Source organism: Natator depressus, chromosome 3, assembly GCF_965152275.1.
Source record: "Natator depressus isolate rNatDep1 chromosome 3, rNatDep2.hap1, whole genome shotgun sequence".
Taxonomy (NCBI): domain Eukaryota; kingdom Metazoa; phylum Chordata; order Testudines; family Cheloniidae; genus Natator; species Natator depressus.
The window spans coordinates 147671567-147691309 of NC_134236.1; the positions used below are offsets into that span (position 1 = coordinate 147671567).

The following is a 19743-nucleotide window of genomic DNA, read 5'->3' on the forward strand; positions in this document are numbered from 1 at the left end:
GAGTTGGGAGGATTTGGAGAGAACCCAGGCCCGCCCTCTACTTCGGGTTCCAGCCCAGGGCCCTGTGGAATGCAGCTGTCTAGAGTGCCTCCTGGAACAGCTGCGCGACAGCTACAACTCCCTGGGCTACTTCCCCATGGCCTCCTCCCAACACCTTCTTTATCCTCCTGGTGTCTGATAATGCTTGTACACCTCAGTCCTCCAACAGTCCGCGTTCTCACTCTCAACTCCTAGTGCCTCTTGCTCCCCACATGTACACCACAAACTGAAGTGAGCTCCTTTTTAAAACCCGGGTGCCCTGATTAGCCTGCCTTAATTGATTCTAGCAGATTCTTAATTGGCTGCAGGTGTCCTAATCAGCCTGTCTTAATTGTCTCCAGAAGGTTCCTGATTGTTCTGGAACCTTTCCTGTTACCTTACCCAGGGAAAAGGGACCTACTTAGCCTGGGGCTAATATATCTGCCTTCTGTTACTCTCCTATAGCCATCTGGCCGAACCCTGTCTCTCACTACAGCGGCACGGCTGCAGCGCCATAGCTGTGCTGCTGTAGCAGCTGTTGTAGTGTAGATATGTCCTTAAACTCAGTGCTGTAGCAACAAGGCCATTCTTCCTCTTTATAAATGGTATGGAAAAGAATCTCCTTTTATTTCTGGGGCAAGAACTAGACTTGGGATGCTACAGGGAAACCCAGATCAGGTAATAGGTCCAAACCCTAGTGTGAACAGTTAGAGTAACTCCAGTCAGGTGTGTTTTCATCCAGAAATACGCATATGGACAGAAGTGGCTCTGTAATGCTTTTTTCTCCAGCATACGTAATGTTATCGAGCATGGCTTATTTGTATCCAAGCATCTCACCAGCCACAGATGGGACCCAGTGATTAAAGATGCAATGGTTAGATTGCCTGGACCCACTCTTTCAAATCACAGAAGGTGACCCTGAGCCCTTAATTCTCGTGAGATATATAAATTGAGTCCTGTGCTATTTACTAGACTCCAGTTTTTGCAATAGAACCAAATACTTGGGAAAAGGTGTTCTACCTGAATAAGTCAGTGCTCTAGCCATTAGGCAAATAATCTTAACCAGCCAAAGCACTGGAAGGTGTATTCTCTCCAAACACAACTAAATACAGGGTTTTGCGTACACTCCTTTTTGATGGTGACATAAGATCCCAAGCTATTCTTTCCAAGTTAAACTCCCCTTTCTATACTACTTAGGAGAGAATTCTCCTGACACTTTGTCCAAGTCTTCAGTGTGCTCTGGAGAGATTATGGTGTAACTAGATATTCATAAAGCTCTAAAGTTTTATATTAAGTGTTGCATACAAAAACTAAGGAATATTTAGGTTGCAAAGTCAAGCACCTAAAAATTAGGGAATCACTGATCTAGGAGGCTATGTTAAGGATTCACAGGTAACTGTAGTGCATGTTCATTATGAAAGTCTTTAATTACAGGTTCACATACTATTTTTTCCACAGGACCTCTGATTCTTTCATTGGTCAAGTAATAACACTCTTACAATTGAGCCATATTTGGGTGGATTTTTATATTTCAGCACAAGGCATGTCTTTGACGGGATTCCCTGGCAAACTTCAATCCCTTCCTCAAAGCCTGGAAGTGCTGTAATTGTTTCATTGAGCAACTTTAAGAATTTAACACCGGAAAACATTTTTCAGTAACCTTTTTCTCATAAATAGCCCAACAGCTTTTGTTGAAATTTACTTAAAACTCAGTCTGGCATTGAAAATTTTATTCCAAACTATTAGTTTGACAACGTTACAAGCAATGGAAAACAGGGTGTCTATTATAATGTAAAGTAGTAGGCAACCTTAACTATGGGTAGTTCTGCTAGTTCTGCCTATAATACGTATGCAGCGTTGTTGTAGTCATGTTGCTCCTAGGATATGAGAGAATTTGGTCCAATAAAAGATATTTCATAGAAGATTAGGATTGCAAGAGACCTCAGGAGGTCATCTAGTCCAACCCCCTGCTCAAAGCAGGACCAATCCCAACTAAATCATTTAAGCTAGGGCTTTGTCAAGCCAGGCCTTAAAAACCTCTAAGGATGGAGATTCAACCACCTCCCTAGGTATCCCATTCCTAGTGCTTCACCACCCTCCTAGTGAAAGTGTTTCCTAATATCCAACCTAGACCACCCCCACTGCAACTTGAGACTATTACTCCTTGTTCTGTCATCTGCCACCACTGAGAACAGCCTAGCTCCATCCTCATTACTTTGCGTTCATTAGATGTGGCATACTAGAATGGAAAATTTTCTCACTCAATGACATCTAAATCCCTTTTTTTTCTTTTCTGTTATATTCACAACTGCAAGGAGTCTTTGAAATCTTTTCTCATAAATGGACCTCTTCCCCTAGCCTACTCCACCTAAAATTTCTTTTGAATTTCTTGTACTATGGCTTCTTCTGGGTCCATGTCTGAAGTTAAAACAGTTGAATACTGTTTAATACTGAGCCTAATAATGAGAATTGAGTGTTTCCATAAAACTTTGGATGTACTCGCCTGGTTTGAAAGTATAAGGTGCATGGCCACACCCTGGAGCCACTTGAACAAGTCTGAACTGCTTCTGGCATTTATAGGAATGAAGGCATTAGCACAAATGTGTCTAAGTCAGGTGAAAGGAAATCATTAAACAACACATTTCCCTTTCTGTAGCATCTATTTTTTAGTACCTCACACTTACATGCCTTTCATCTAACAGCCTGTGAGATAAGTATATAAACCCATTGTATTAATGGGTAAACAAAGTCATAGTCAATGGGGGAACTGTGACTTTCCAGAATTAGTCAACATTTCACTCTGTGTGTTGGAGATGGTGGTGAAAAAGTGAAGTACTACTAAATCTGATGCATCAAACAATAAAATGGAAATATGAGTGGTATAAATAAAGTGGGATATATGCAATATAGAGTTTATTGCCACTTTTTTGGGAAGACTCATTATTTGAGACGTAGTTACTCATGACTGTCATCCCGAACTTGGAACAGTAAATCTTGACATTACATTTACAAATTCAACTTTGTTGGGGTGTTGTGTGCATGTTGTTTGTTTGTTGGTTTGTTTTTTGGTTGGGTTTTATTTTTTGGAAAATCAGTTAAATTGTATATTTCTGAAATTCTTTTACAGGTTCTTGCTAGAATTGCAAATGCTACAAGACCAACAATTCATTTGTGTGAGATTGTGAATGAAACTCAACTAGAAAGGCTATTGCTGCTTTTGGTTGGGACTGACTTTAATAGAGGAGATATCTCTTGGGGAGGAGCATGGGCTCAGTATTCTCTGAGTTGTATGCTGCAAGATATTCTAGCAGGTGTGTTAAAATTCAGGGTGTGTGGTGTGGTTTTTTTTTTTTTTTTACACAAAATGCATTAAGCTGGAATTCCTCCCCGCCCCCGTTATTTGATTCTCTGATGTGAAACATGGAAAAGTCTGCTAATGTGATTATGATAATGAAAGCATGTAGGTTTTACAAAGAAACAAATTGAAGATATTAGTATAAAATGAAACATTTAATTGAGATGATATAATTTTAAACACTGTGGCCTTCATTTTCAAAAATTTTGCATACCCAGTTTGAAACTTTTGACAGAGCTCTCGCTTTCAGAAGATGTTGGGCATATCCTTGGGGCATGATTTTCAGATGGGGGTATTTCAAATTAAGCACCCAAAATTGCAGTTCAGTTTTGAAAATTTGGATGAGTACGCTCAGATGTTAATTAGTCTTGCAGCTAGAGTACAGGCTGAACTGCTAAAGGAGTTGTCTGCTTACTGTAACGTATAGGAGAACTATTGGCAACAATAGCAGCTGAAGCTATGGAGGAAGGAGCCATGGGAGAAGATGCAGGAGCTTCTGCTGCAGACTCTGATGACTCTCTTCAGCAATCTACAGTTCAGTTAGTGGAAACGATAGATGAGCCTTTGACACATGACATCGCAGGTGAACATTCAGGTACTATTTATATTGAAATGATGTTTAGGAAATAGAAAGAATGTTAAATTCTGTTTAGTCAGTTAACATTTTTAAATGCTTGATGTACTTGAGTCATTCTGAAGCTTGCTTAATCCTGAACTCTCACAAGCCTTCCACTGTGTAATGCACAGTAACTTAGTAGTTTAGATAAGTACTTTTGTGTGAATTTTAACAAGGCATTCGAGTTTTGAGTTGTCATTTATCAGGGTCCCAAAGGTTGCAGTTAGCAAGAGGTATCCGTAAGCTTTAGCACTTACTAATTCTTAAGCATAATATTTCAACTTGGCCGCTCAATATTTTCAGCTGCACTTGTTGACACACTACTGAGAGCTCACACTCAATGTTGTTTCCTCACTGAGTTCACTTGAATAGCAATCATGACAGTATTGTATGTGGATTCAGGAGTGTGGTTCGTTGATAGTGAGCTGATAAACTAGAAATTTAACATGCTAAATGTCTACGCTCTTTCTTGGTGGTGTCTATTTAATTGTAAGTAGGTCTGTAAACTTGGGGAGCACATTGTATTCTGAAGAATAATCTGTTCCTGCGAGGAATTCATTAACACAATGGTTAATTCTTACTAAATACACTAGGAATTTAGAGATCTATAGAACAAAACGGCAGTCTAAACAGCTTCTAGAACAGGGGTGGACAAACTACAGCCCACGGGCCAGATCCGGCCTGTGAGCCATTTTAAGCTGGCCCGCAAGCTCCTGCTGGGTCGGGCCTGCACCGTGCGGCTTGGCCCCACTCCAGCCGGGGCACTGGGTCAGGAGCTGCATCATGTGGCTACTGGAAGCAGCAGCATGGCCCACTCCGAGGATCACGTGCTGCTCCATGCCTAGGAGCTCGAGAAAGGACATGCCACTGCTTCCGAGCTGCTTGAGGTAAGCACCGCTCGGAGTCTGCACCCCTGAGCCTCTCCCCTGCCCCAGCCCTGATCCCCCTCCCACTCTCCAAACCCCTCAATCCCAGCACAGAGCACCCTCCTGCACGCCGAACCTCTCCATCCCCACCCCACCCCAGAGCCTGTACCACCAGCTGGAACCTGCACTCCTGCCCCAGCCCTGATCCCCCTCCGAACCCCTTTGTCCCAGCCCAGAGCACCCTCTTACACCCCAAACTCCTCATCCCCAGCCCCACTCCAGAGCCCTCACCCTCTCCCATACCCCAACTCCACTTTTGTGAGCATTCGTGGCCCGCCGTACAATTTTTATTCCCCGATGTGGCCCTCAGGCCAAAAAGTTTGCCCACCCCTGTTCTAGAAGCCGCTTCCTCTGGAAGTGCTACACTTTGACTGAACAGATGTTGAGGTAGAACATTACTTCAGTTTGGTATCACATTTTACTCTTTCTAGACTCTTGGAAACAAGAGGAACACAGCAACTCTAAAGGTCTCCATGAAGCAGAGAGACCAATAATATTCATTGGAGTAAAATATAGCACTGCCCAAAGTATCATAATGGCCTTTATAAGATGAGCTAAAAATTTGGCTTAGCCTGACTTTCAAGCTGCTTCATGCACCTCTTCTTGAAAAGGTTTAATTTCTCTGTAGAGAATTAGTACTCCTGTGTAAACTCAATACTGTATTACTCTTCTAAAAATATGGCAGTGAAAAATCTTTTATGAAGAGAACTTCAACTACGTATTTCTCTATTCAACAAAAATTTCAGAATGTTGCACTAATAACAAATTAAATAGGTATTGTGAAACTATTTATTGCACATAATTTATCCAAACCTAGATTTTGGGCCTCCAACTGAATTGAGGTGGCATGAAAGGTGAATGGCAAAGAAAGAAAGAAAAAAAAAAAAAGGGTTAGTGCCGCCATATCTCCCTCCACCCCCCACAGACGCACCCTGGTGATTAATAAGTCTTCCAGATTGGACCAGAACTTGAATTTTTATTTTATTTTTTTTTAAAAAAGAGAGATACAGCCTTTAGTGTTTTTGAAATTAATTAATTTTTTTGTGGTCTTCTTGGCACATCATAAAGAAGCAAAAAGAGTGTTTGCAAAAATGTTTTTCCTTTGTAATTTGGCTCATGACTGTGGGAATTATCTGTGTCTGGAATAGAAATGAATTCTAGATTCAGGTGTAGATATTATTAGAGATATTTGTTGCACGTTAACATTCTATACTTGCTATGTCTTGCTCCGTGTATCTTACTTCCCAATAATTATTAAATTTTCAATTTTAAAAAAAACTTTTGGGTGAAAAAATTACTCTATCCTAATGGCAGCATTTTGGGTTTTTTCAACTAAAAGATTGGTAAAGGTTTTTTTTGGTGATAGATATTGAATTCACATAAGGCACTTACTGAGACATGAGTCGAATTGCTATTTGATTTATAGTGTTTTTAAAAAAGATGAATTGTTACTAATTACAGTGTTGAAAACAAAGCAAACTGTGATCTCATTCAACAATCTTTGCTTTTACAAAATATTTTAAGTATATACAGCCCTAAAATTGGCCAGTAAGCATGTTTTAGCCTGGTTTTACAGTTTTAGCTCTGTTACTTGACAATATTAAAGCAGTTTTAATCATCCAAAGGTGCTCCACCTCTATCATCTTTGGAAAAAGATAAGGACATTGACCTAGAATTACTACAGGACCTGATGGAAGTTGATATTGATCCTTTAGATATTGATCTGGAGAAAGATCCCCTTGCAGCCAAAGTCTTCAAGGTATGGCCCACGTGAGTTTTCATAATAACTTCTATGTGTGAAACAATATAATCTCTTACCTTTCTGGTGTTTGTCTAGTGATATTTCATGGCATTAGACCTGCTTTAGCTGTATGCTGTAAAGAACAATATTTTGAAGTTGAGACAGGCTTTGACAGGCAAGAGTGTAAACACTGAATATAATAATAATTTAAGGTTATAAAAGCAAAATATTCCACGATTATCTATGTTACAAGTCGTAAAGACAATAGAAGGGTAGTAATTAATCTCCCCACACATTCTAGATTGTAGTATTAAAAAACAAAACCTACTCCTGATTGCTTCTTGCAATTCATTTGTAACCTTATCCCTCACTGGCGTGAAAAATTACGATATACATTTGATGTACTCGCCCTATTATAAAATGCATTAGCACTACTTAGAATTCCACAGTTGCCTACTTGGAGTATTAAATGAACCAGTTGTTGTGTCAATCTGTTTGGCTGCTGAAGGGGGAAAAGTGTTAAACGCTATACCTTATTTCAGAGTAACAGTGTGGGAAGCTAAACATGTTTATACTTGATGCACAAAAAGTCTTTTTTGTTTTTTTAGCTGGAGTATAAAATCAGTGTATTTTTAAATATAGTTGAAATAGACAATTACATCTTGCTGCTTTTTCTTCCATAACATTTCCAAGCTCATCCTGTTCATATCCATCCTCAAGACCCACTTCTACTATGCAGCTACAATAAATTGCCAGCTGAAAACCTGGGTAGATGATCTATGGGGACTTCTGATTTAAAAAAACTATACACACGCACAACTCGGCTACGTTAATACATGCTTTTATTTTATATCCTCCATCCTCCTTCCTTTTGCTCATTATACAAACCATTGCTTATTGTCGTAAATTAGATAGGAAACTCTTTGGGGGCAGACGTGGTTTTTGTCTATTTTGTACAGTGCCTTTTACACTGAAGCCTCGAGGCAGTACTGTTGTACAAATAAATTAATGTTGATATTGCACTGTATTTTTAAGAAATCATATTTTAGAGTCTCTTGTGCAAAACTGTAAATTTGAAAATGAAGGCATGGTATAATAGATATGTGCAAGATTAATTACTTATTAGTTAATTATTGCAAGATTTATTACTTAAAAGTAAAAGTTGATGCCAAGATTCTGAAAGATGGGTGCCTAAAGCTAGGTTTTTTAATCTTTGTTTAGGCATTGAAATAAGTGGCCTGATTGTCAAATAAGTTAAGCACCCGGTAGCTCTCATTGGATTACCAATTTTTGAAAACCTTTGCTTGAATCTTAATGCAGCTTTTCAGTTTATGTTGGATAAAATATACTATTTACATTTCCTGTGTACTGATCCAATATCAGAAATATATTTAGGAGAAAATCTGAGATGGTTTCTATTTGTACAGCTTAAAGATGAATAATTTACATTTTATTCTCTCATTTGGTAAAGCCTATAAGCAGCACATGGTATGATTACTGGGGTGCTGACTATGGCACTTACAACTACAACCCTTATATCGGAGGTGTTGGAATTCCTGTTGCAAAACCACAAGTATCCACAGAGAAGAATGGATCACAGACTGTGACTGTGTCAGTCTCTCAAGGTAAGCAAGCAGTAGGTTCACTTCAGTTCTGTTGTGGAATCTTTAGATATTTTTCTAAAGTATTTGCTTTGCTGAATAGTAATGGCTACTATAATGCTGAAGTTGGCACGTGCCTTCTGCTTGTGAAATCATTAAGTGATTTAACTTTGAGGTGCACAGTTTGAAAGTTCATACACCAGAATTTCAAGATTCACAGAAGTATAAACAAAGTTTCTTTTGCTGGCAAACCAGAGGTTCATGCAGTAAACTAGAAAAGATTATACAAATTTTACATTATAGATGGAATTAGTGTATTAGAAAGAGTGAAAGTGCATGCTGTAGTTAAGAACATAAAAACTTCAATTTCTAACTCGTTTTCAGTCACTTTTGACTTTCTAAAACTTTCACCTACTGGGTTGACATTTGCAAAGAATGATGCATTTGTTTTGGAGGTTTGAACAAAAATGGTCTAGCTGTTCTGAAGTTGTTTTTTCACTCTCCTACTCAATCCCTGCTACATTTAAAAAAAAAAAAAAAAAAAAAAGCATAATTTTTTCAAAGGTGCTTTACTGAACCAGAGATAAGAAGCGGACAGTGTTGCAGGGAAAAGAGCCTTCAGTAAGAAGTACCTCACTTGTTATTTTGGAAACTGGTTCTGATTCCAGAATTATGACCCACTGAAAAATGGTGCTTGCATACATGCTCGGTACATGAGTAATTGTGGAAGGGGCAGCCAAGTGAGAAGCGAAGTATACTTTTTTGCACTTCAGTGTTCTGTTAATCAGTACCTGAGAACACACATTTACAGATTACTTCAAAATTTTTGATACTGCTGTTCTGAGTATACATGTCTAACACTCGCCGCCATCATAAGGAGCAGTGAACCTATTCACCAATTATAATAAAAAAAATATGTTTTGGCAGTTGCTAATGTTGGATATGTAGCTGTGTTGATCTCACGGTAGATCAAGCAGTGTCTTTTTGTTCAATCTTTAAATACATTATAATCCACATGTTTGTTTGATATTCAAATGTTACCTTGTATGCTGCTTTCTATAGCTTTGGATGCCCGTCTAGAAGTTGGACTGGAACAGCAAGCAGAGCTGATGCTGAAAATGATGTCTACTCTAGAGGCTGATTCCATTTTGCAAGCATTAACAAACACGTCGCCTACATGTAACTATACGTTGCTAAATCTTTCTCTTCACTTACTGACCATGAATTTCACTTAAAACTTGTTTTCTTGTTAAGGTTAACTTCAGGATTCTCAAATAATTTTGTAAATTGATGATTCAAGTGGGGATACTAAAAAATAAGTGAGTCATTTTACAAAGTTGTGAAATATATACCATCATTTTCTACCGCTGTAAGCGAAACACTATAAAGAAGAGGAATGGGTTTCATTCGGAGACTCTAGTTGAATAAAGACATGTTCAGTGAAGTCTTTACATTTGTTTTCAAGAGCTTGATTGTTGGCTGTGATTAAACAAAGTGGAATACTCCCCTTTGGAATGGGACTGTGTGGAATGCTTAAAAGGGAATTCTCAATAGTCTGTTTGACTGTAGTGCACAGCAGAACCATAGAGCTTCTGTTGGCCAATAGCTTTGAAAGTCCATTTCAGTGGGGTCATGCCCCAAATAGTGAATGTAAAGAGCTTTACACCTGTCACTCAAGCACACCTTTTCAGGTTTCTGTAACCAGTAGTATGGTGACTTAAATACTGTATCAAAGATGTGACTATAACATGAAAAAATTAGTACTGGATAAGAAAATATAAATATTTTTTGCCTAGTATAACCTTTTTCCTACAAAAGAATTCATGAAAAAACTTGATTTAATTCTTTAGTAACTCAGTCTCCTAGTGGAACAGATGATTCATTGCTAAGGGGATTACATGCTGCTAACCAGACCAACCAGCTGATCATACAGTTGTCCTCCATACCTATGCTGAGTGTGTGCTTCAACAAACTCTTTTCCATGCTACAAGTCCATCATGTTCAGGTATGGAATTATGAATTTTCAGAACTTTGGTTAATACAGTACTTATTGCTAATATTGAGAGAGGAGTGTTACATTTCCCCATATTCAGAGTTTTTAACCATTGAAAATGGAATGGGAAAACACCTGTTAAGTAGATGACTTTTTAGGTTCTCATGTGCAAATAGTGATAAAATAAATTATTAGGTATCCTAAACACTTGTCTACAGAACATAACTTTTTTTAACACTTCTGTAATTAAAAACAGTATTGGATCTTTCACTGTAGGACATTGGATACCTCAACTAGTGATGAATGTCACTAAAGGTTAAAATTACTTAACATTTAATGGTCCTGATTATGTAAGGGCCACACTGTGGAAAAGTGGAGGCCCGTTTACATGTTTTGCCCTGGCATGTGCGCGCACACGTGCAAATTCAGCAGTATGCCCATGGATACTTCGGGGCCTGCCTTTCAGTTTATATGCACATTTGTAGTTACTGAGCACATTTGTGTGCCTCCCCACATCAGTTTAAATATTTAATCGAAAGTCTATTGCACTAGCAGATTTTGAATAACATAGTCCCATCATTGCTTGTGAGTAATGAAAGTCACTGGCTTTGCGCATTCCAAAAGTTATATGCTGAACTTCTGCTGAGATACCTTAAATGTTGAGATTGTCAGGCTATATGTAAACCATTCTTTTCTAAGAGAAACTTGGAGCATAGATAATTCTTAATTGTGTTTAAAATATAGAAATAAAAAAGCCATTGCCAGACTAGAGTAAAAGTACTCGTGTATTATGTTAAGTGAAGCTTAATTTTATTGAAATTGCTGTACATCTGTTTGAAGTTTCAAAGCTCTTCTGAAGAAGATTGTGCTTCGTTATGCTTGTCACCGGAGCGTGATAGCAGAGAATGTAGATAAGATAAATGACATTTTAAAAATCAAAATAGTCTGTTTTTCACACTTCAAGGTGTAGAAGTACATTTCTGTTTTTGCTGATTTGTTATTTTATATCAGCTGTTTATCTTTTTTTATTATTTTCAGCTTGAGTCGCTTCTACAATTATGGCTCACATTAAGCCTGAATTCCAGCTCCTCTGGGAGTAAAGATAATGGTGCTGACGTTTTCCTTTATAATGCTAATCGGATACCTGTAATTTCTCTGAATCAAGGTAAAAATATTCTAGAATGGGATAATAGGTGTGTAAACAGCTAGAATATGATGTTCACAAGTAGCTAGTGTTGGCTTAATGCTCCCATTGAAGTCAATGGTAAAACTCTCTGCATCTTGTTTTCCAGAGAATCCTCTGACTTTGTTTTCCTTTACATAACCTCTGAATAGCATTCAAAAAATTTATCAGAGCATTCTACCAGTTTGGCCTTTTCTGGAAGGGTGGAAGAAACCATCACAGGATACTGCTCAGAATTAGTATTATTAAATTTCAGTGGCTAATATGTTGCCGTTCTATCATTTCTGTTTGTTCTGTGAGGACTTTATTTGGAATGCTCTGCTTGCCGGAAGCAGGAGATATATCTGACATCCTTCTCTAGTAAATATGCTTCTGTGGCACCTTCTTCTGCCCCACTCACTCCAATCAAAGGACATGGGAGAAAATAAAGTCTTTGAACTGGTTAGTCCAAAGAAGGTGGAGACGGGAACTTTTTTCTGCTGTTTCAAGAAATAAGTAGGGCTGTCAAGCGATTAAAAAAATTAATCACGATTAATCTTGCTGTTAATAAAAATACCATTTATTTAAATATTTTTGGATGTTTTCTACATTTTCAAATATATTGATATCAATTACAACACAGAATACAAAGTGTACAGTGCTCACTTTATATTTTTGATTACAAATATTTGCACTGTAAAAAACAAAAGAAATACTATTTTTCAATTCCCTTTATACAAGTACTGTAGTTCTAGCTCTTTATCATGAAAGTTGAACTTACAAATGTAGAATTATGTACAAAAAAACCTGCACTCAAAAACAAAACAATGTAAAACTTTAGAGCGGGGGTGGCCAACCCGAGCCTGAGAAGGATCCAGAATTTACCAATGTGCATTGCCAAAGAGCCACAGTAACATGTCAGCAGCCTCCTATCAGCTCCCCCCACCCCCAGTGTCTCCCACCCGCCAGCAGCACCGCCGATCAGCACCTAACTCTCCATTCCTGTGCCTCCCACCTGCCACGATCAGCTGTTTTGTGCTGTGCAGGACCCTTGCGGGAGAGGGGAGGAGGAGGAGCCGCAAGGGCACAGCAGACTCAGGGGAAGGAGTGGGGACCTTGAGGGAAGGAGTGGAGTGGGGCCGGGGCCTTGGGCAGAGCCAGGGATTGAGCAGTGAGCACCCTGTACCACATTGGAAAGTTGGCGCCTGTAGCTCCAGCCCCGGAGTTGGCACCTATGCAAGGAGCCGCATATTAACCTCTGAAGAGCCGCATGTGGCTCCGGAGCCACAGGTTGGCCACCTCTGCTTTAGAGCCTACAAGTTCAATCAGTCCTACTCCTTGTTCAGCCAATCGCTCAGACAAACAAGTTTGTTTACGTTTGCAGAAGATAATGCTGCCTGCTTCTTGTTTATAATGTCACCTGAAAGTGAGAACAGATGTGTGCATGGCACTGTTGTAGCTGATTACAGGTTCTGCTCAATAACAATCCACAGCAATGTGGACCGACACATGTTCATTTTCATTATCTGAGTCAGATGCCACGAGCAGAAGGTTGATTTTCTTTTTTTGGTGGTTTGGGTTCTGGAGTTTCCGCATCAGAGTGTTGCTCTTTTAAGACTTCTGAAAGCATGCTCCACACCTCATTCCTCTGATTTTGGAAGGCACTTCGGATTCTTAAACCTTGGGTCGAGTGCTGTAGCTATTTTTAGAAATCTCACGTTGGTACCTTTTGTGTTTTGTGAAATCTGCAGTGAAAGTGTTCTTAAAACGAACATGTGCTGGGTCATCATCCGAGACTGCTATAACATGAAATATATGGCAGAATGTGGGTAAAACAGAGCAGCAGACATCCAATTCTCCCCCAAGGAATTCAGTCACAAATTTAATTAACACATTATTTTTTTTTAATGAGCGTCATCAGCATGGAAGCATGTCCTCTGGAATGGTGGTTGAAGCATGAAGGGACATATGAATCTTTAGCGCGTCTGGCACATAAATATCTTGTGACGCCAGCTACTACAGTGCCATACTAACCCCAGTTCTCACTTTCAGGTGACACTGTAATTTAGAAGTGGGCAGCATTATCTCCCCGTAAATGTAAGCAAACTTGGTTTCTCTTAGCAATTGGCTGAAGAAGAAGGTAGGATTCATTGGACTTGTAGACTCTAAAGTTTTACATTTTTTTTTTTTTTGTTTTTGAGTGCAGTTATGTACATTGCATTATGTATTTGTAAGTTGCACTTTTGTGATAGAGATTGCACTACAGTACTTGTGTGAGGTAAACTGAAAATACTATTTCTTTAATCATTTTTACAGTGCAAATATTTGTAATAAAAAATAATATAAAGTGAGCACTGTACACTTTGTATTCTGTGTAGTAGTTGAAATCAATATATTTGAAAATGTAGAAAAATATCGAAAATATTTAATACATTTGAATTGGTATTCTATTGTTTAACTGCGATTAATCACGGTTAATTTTTTTGAGTTAATCATGTGAGGTAACTGCGATTAATCGACAGCCCTAGAAATAAGCAAAGCATCCTTCATTCAGCCTGTAACTGCTTCCTGCCACGTTCACTAGTGAATCCTGCCATGTGACCTGAAATCTCCAGTGAACATGTTATTGGGGATTTTGCTGCTGAAATGACAAACCCACAGCATATCCCGAGGAGTGGATTTTGAGCCACACAGGAAAAATGGCCTTGTCGTGGAAAAGTCTTAACCTTGCTAGCTCCTGAAGCACTGAAACAAATCAGTCACTGTCTCATTTTTTCCATTCTGTAATTTGGGGCTCTAGTTTACTGGCAGCCTGGTATGAAGACATACCTCAAATTTTTGTAAATAATTGTGGTTAGCCTTTCTTTATTTAAAAAAACTACAGTATTCTTCAGCAAAGGTTCAAAACATTAAAGCCTACATTAATGAAGTTGCATACTTCAATCTGTTAGCTGTAGAATGCTATAATGTATTCCTTGAAAACAAAAAAATCATATTTTTTTTTCATGTGCTGCCTTTGTTTATAAGATGGAAGGATTTTACATTGACATTATGAAAAATTCTACTTGTGTTAATTCATGTACAGTTTCTTTTAAATGCACAGGATTAGCATCAAAAGAAATGTAATGAACTTTCAGTCCTAATATAAGTTCCTGATTATTACCTTTTGTTAAGGGCTCAGTATTTTGAAAAAATACAGTATGTTCTTCTTTACAGCATCAGTAACTAGCTTTCTGACAGTCCTGGCCTGGTATCCTAATACCTTACTTCGGACATGGTGCCTTGTGCTTCATAGCCTAACTCTTATGACGAACATGCAGCTTAACTGTAAGTTTTCTCTGAATGTTGTTGTTATGATGCTTGAAAACTAAATTACAAATGAAATAAAGTAAAATAAAAAGGTTCCAAATAAATGCAGGGGTTTTTTCAGGGGATAGGTAGTGAATTTGGTGCCATTCACCTGCAGGGTGTCTGACTCTTACACAGGATATGTAGTGACTTACTATTAATCCATACTATGGGTGATGTCATGTGTGGAATAAATAGATGATTTCAAGTATAGTTCATCTAACAAGCCTCTATTTAAAATAGGATATTCTTACTGAGCATATCTGCTCCTTTCAAGCTTACCTACTGTCTTCAGTGACACACATTTTTGCTCCATTTTTTATTCCTGTTAATACTGCAGAGTTAACAGCACAAAGAGAGGGGCTGAATTCTGTTCCTTCTTGTACATCATCAGCATGGCATACTAAATCATTTATGCTGTTCATGTCCCCCTGTAAACAGTAGGTTCTTAATGATGGCAACATTTTTATAACTGGTGATGGAAGGGAAAACTTAGCTTGACTTTCACTCCCTTGAGCTGTCTATTAAAAATAGGGAGAAAAGAAAACCGTGCAAGGTAACTTAGCTAGATTTTTTTCCCCCCAACATAGTATATATCCATAGTACCTCACTACAGTGGCATAACAAGAACTTTAAAAAAGTTTAATTGTTACATTTCTATCAATCTATAACCTTCACTGTAAATCCTTTGTTTTTGTTAACTGCTTTTAACTTACTGGTTTTTTTGGTTAACATTTCTGACTTTTTTTTTCTTTCATGTGAATAGACATCCTTGTATGCTCTTCTAAATTTTTACAATGAAGTAGGGTTTGAACCAAAATGTAGTTTTATTCAGATGTTGCCGAGTGGAATGCAACTTAATTCATAAAGTTATACTTCATCAGCACACATGCAGTTAAATCTACTTGATAAAATAACCCTTTAAGATATAAATATTTTTGTAACCATTTTTTGACAATCCCTTAGGTCATTCTGAATATCTGGTGACATCACTTAACGGCAAACGCAGACAGGAACTTCCAATAAATCTGTTGTCAGTCCCTTGTTGAAAGTGTTAGTGCTGATTGAGAAACTATAATTAAGTATTTCTAGGACATCCATTGCTGTCCTGTCTAAATGTCACACTAATAAATCTCTTCTAAAACACTTGATATTTTCAAAGTTCTTTACAAACTTTCAATTAACGTATGAGCCCACACAACATCCCTTTGAGGTATGTAAGCTATCTTCTTCCCCTTATCCCTTCATCTGGTGTAGAGTAATTGTTCAAGCATCTGCCATTTTCCTCTATTTGAGGTGATATTAAGGTCCACCTGCTTACCTTCTTCTCTGATACAATCCATCCATTGCTTTCTCAGCTATCCTCAGGGTCTCCTGCCATACTATCTTACACCAAGTCCTCTTTCTTTGAGGCAGGTAAACATTGTTGTTCCCATTTTACAGATGGAGAAACCAAGAGGCTAAGTAACTTTCCCGAGGGTACCTCATGAGTAAATGGCTGTTTTGAGACTATAACCCAAGCTGCCAAACTCAGTCCCATGCCAAATCCACTACACCAAGCTGTTATGGAGTTCTTCCACTTCTAGTTCTTTTCTTTTTCAGCTTTTACTCTTTCCTCCCTCCTTTTTGACCAAAATGATGTTAGTACCCTAACTTCTCTAGCTATGGAGTTATATTTTTTGTTCATGGTGCTGCATCTGGAACAATTTGTGAGAAGGAATCCACAGAGTAGGCCTCACCCTGCAATCCTGCAGGCTTCTAGTGTCTCAATTTTTCATCTTTTTGTGGAATAGGAAGAGAAGAAATTCTTTTTACTTGTTTTTTTTTTTTTTCTTTTAGCCACAACAAACTGTCTTTCTTTTCAGATGGAGAGCATGAGTGTCTTTTCATGATAAACATAATTTGAGTTTGGAGAGCTAGTACCTGTTTTCTGTATGAAGGCAAGAGGCCAGATCTTGCCTCTACACAAGTCGATCCAGGGCATACCAGACACACACATTTCAAACCTTGTTAGGGGAACACAATCCTTTTTATGTTAAATGTTGTAAACACTCTATCTATTGTTTTAGCAATTTACTCTGGAAATTTATCGGGCTATATGAGCTGTCATGTCAAATCTTGTAAAGATTTAAACTTTGAGAAATAACATGAGATTATCCCTTTTTTGGATCGCCTTTTGATTTGTTTTGTAATTGCAATGAGGAAATTTAGTCTTGGCTCTGAGCATAGTTTTGAGTGCATTTAGAGAGGGAGAAATGATCTAAGGTTTGACACTGATGCAAGATGGAGAGTTCAAATGGTCTGGTTGCTCAAACATGAGGACTTCATTTCATTCTTATATGTTATTGAATAACCTCTGAGCGTGTCAGTTTCTTTGAATCGGTTCCAACAGACTGAAGGAAAGATTCTGTATTCTGTTACACAGCATTTCAATTAGTGTGTGGAAAGTCACTTTCTTCTTTGCATTTTGGTCCCTGTGTGTATTCCGCTGAGAGTTAAGCCACAGGCAGTTCCAGGAGCTGCTATGAAGGGTGGCGGAAGAACTCCAACTCTCCTTAGATGAAGTCCAGAATACACAGCATAAGTTCTGGGACATCCTGCAACCCACAGGATTCAGCCAGATAGGACTTCTGGTGAACGAAGCCATACTGGAAGAGGCATGAGTCAAATGGCATACACTGGCAACCTCCTACCCCCAACAGATCTAAGAAATGTGACTTTGTCCTGGCAGAGAAAGCAGAGTTTTTTTTTATTTTCCCACTTCCCTCCGAACTGCCTGGTTGCTTAGACTGCCACAGAAAGATGTAGGCAGCAATACCCAACAGTCACCACTGATAAGGAGGCCAAACATGCTGGGCAGGAAGGTGTTTACATCTACTAGCCTCCAATTTTGAATACTGAACTGTCAAGCAGTGTTAGCTAAGTATGATCTAAATTATTCAATGTTCCTAGGGACTAATTATCCCAGCATAACAGGGCTTAATTTCAGGCCTTTATCAACGAAGGCAAGCTGGTGGTCAGAACTGCATTAGTGTCTGTGGTTGACGCAGCTGACATTGGATCAAGGTCAATGGCAACTGCTATCATGATGCGCCAGGATTCATGGCTCTCTCTTCTGGGTTTCCCAGGGAGGTCCAGAACACTGCAGAAGACTTGCCCTTCAAGACCCTATATGAGAGGGGAAAAAAGGCTGGGGGGTATATCCATGAGAGGAGGAGAAAGGCAGCCAGGACAGATCCTTTGCTGTAAAGATGACAAAACCAGCTTATAGTGCCTCTAGGCAGACAGGAGAGAATCCTCAAAAGAACCAGCAGGAAAACTTTCTTCTTTGAGGAGTTGTCCATGTGCCTCCCACTCTGTGCACGTGACCTTGCGTACAAGATCAGTGTCTTTGAATAGCAGTATCTTTGGGGCTGCACCTGCACCTTACAGATATTTGCACCATTAACCTTCATTATTGAACTGGTTAGAGGATTGATTCACATTCTGATTAGTAACTGGGAAAGCTGCTGACCAATACTGTGAATGACTGTTAGTGATTACTAGACAGCGTTGTATGAATATATCTGTCTCAATATGGCAAAAGATGAAGGAAGTGGTAGGAAATGAAGAGGACTGACACAATGAAAAACAAATAATTTTCCTAAAACAAAATGTGAATATTAGGAGTTGTTAAATAGCAAGATAGAAAGGATTCTTGTTCATCTCAAAATGCAGAAAAACCGTTTCTTTGGATTCTCTAAGATAAAATGTTTCCTTGAATAAAGCTGTCTGTTGAACTAAAAGAGCAGTTCATCAAGTTTTGATCTTGAAAGTGAGACTTTATGCTATCAGCCTCAAAATGTAGCCTCAATGATAACTTAAGTCACTGTGTCAGGTTTTCCAGAAGCACTACATCAGCTTCCTTCAGGAGCTGTATCTTAGTCTTCAACATGCCCCTGTGACAAAGTCAGGCCAGATGACTGCAAGAGTGTGCTTCTTCTCAAGAGTCTCTCTCAAACATATAGGCCATGAAGCAAGCATCTGGTCTCTTGGAGACAAAGGGATGCCCTGGTCTCACAATTTCAAAGACCAAAAAGCTGAAAGTACGGAGCAATGGAGCTCCGTCATCTCTGTTCTTGTGGAAGCAAATGAAGACATGATCAACTTGAAGCTGTTCTTCAGCAAACGTAAGAAGATCTGCAAAACTGTCTTTGCTCCCTTCAGGCAGAGCACCACTGGGAACTTCAATATACAGGTGGTTGTTCAGCACTGCTCTCCAATTAACATGTTTGGCATCTGTAAGCCTTGAGCCCTAGAATGTTATAGGCCCTTGGGTCACAGAAATATTGAAAGATGAAGATGAGCTTACTAAAAAAATTGCAGTTTTTTTTTCTTTCTAACTTCAACTCCAGGTAATGCACAATGAGCAATTTAAACACTGTACCCTGAATACAGTCCTCCATAAAAAATTAACTTGCAGTTTCACTACTAAATGTTGCAAGTGGAAAAAGAGAAAAAAATTAAGAACAAAAGAATCACCACTAACATTACTACAAGATGGGTGGCTGAATGTGATATGACCAATCTTCCCAATAACATTCAGTGGATTTTTCAGGAAGATTATGTCTGTTTGCATCTAACTACTATAAAAATATTGATTATTGCACACTTAGATCAAAACATAGCACAACAATATATTCTATAAGGAGGTACAGAATTTACAAAAACAATTGAATGAGTTTTTTGGAGATACTTGATAGGTTACTGGCTGACACTGCTGTCACTTTCCATGGACATCTGGCTTGATATCATTAGCAAAAAAGTGAGGGAAAACACAAGAGAACCAAAAAATAAAATAAAAAAATGAAGTTAGGGGCATTGCCATTACTTAACTAATAAGACCGATTTTTAAATATAAAGGTCATAAATTGAGCCCAGAACAGAATGAGGCTGAAATTTGGCTAATGGGTGCATAATCCTGAGCTGCTTCATCCTCTTCCA

The 19743-nt window shown here is 38.6% G+C and overlaps 1 protein-coding gene across 1 annotated transcript in view; it reads left to right on the forward strand.

Annotated features, from left to right (window-relative positions):
• Window positions 1-19743, forward strand: part of BIRC6 (baculoviral IAP repeat containing 6) — a 319973-nt gene that overhangs the window by 109722 nt on the left and 190508 nt on the right. The window contains 8 exon segments of the mRNA XM_074949013.1: window positions 3146-3329; window positions 3801-3956; window positions 6541-6674; window positions 8128-8281; window positions 9320-9436; window positions 10108-10262; window positions 11289-11415; window positions 14629-14739. Coding sequence (XP_074805114.1) covers window positions 3146-3329; window positions 3801-3956; window positions 6541-6674; window positions 8128-8281; window positions 9320-9436; window positions 10108-10262; window positions 11289-11415; window positions 14629-14739 — 1138 coding nt within the window.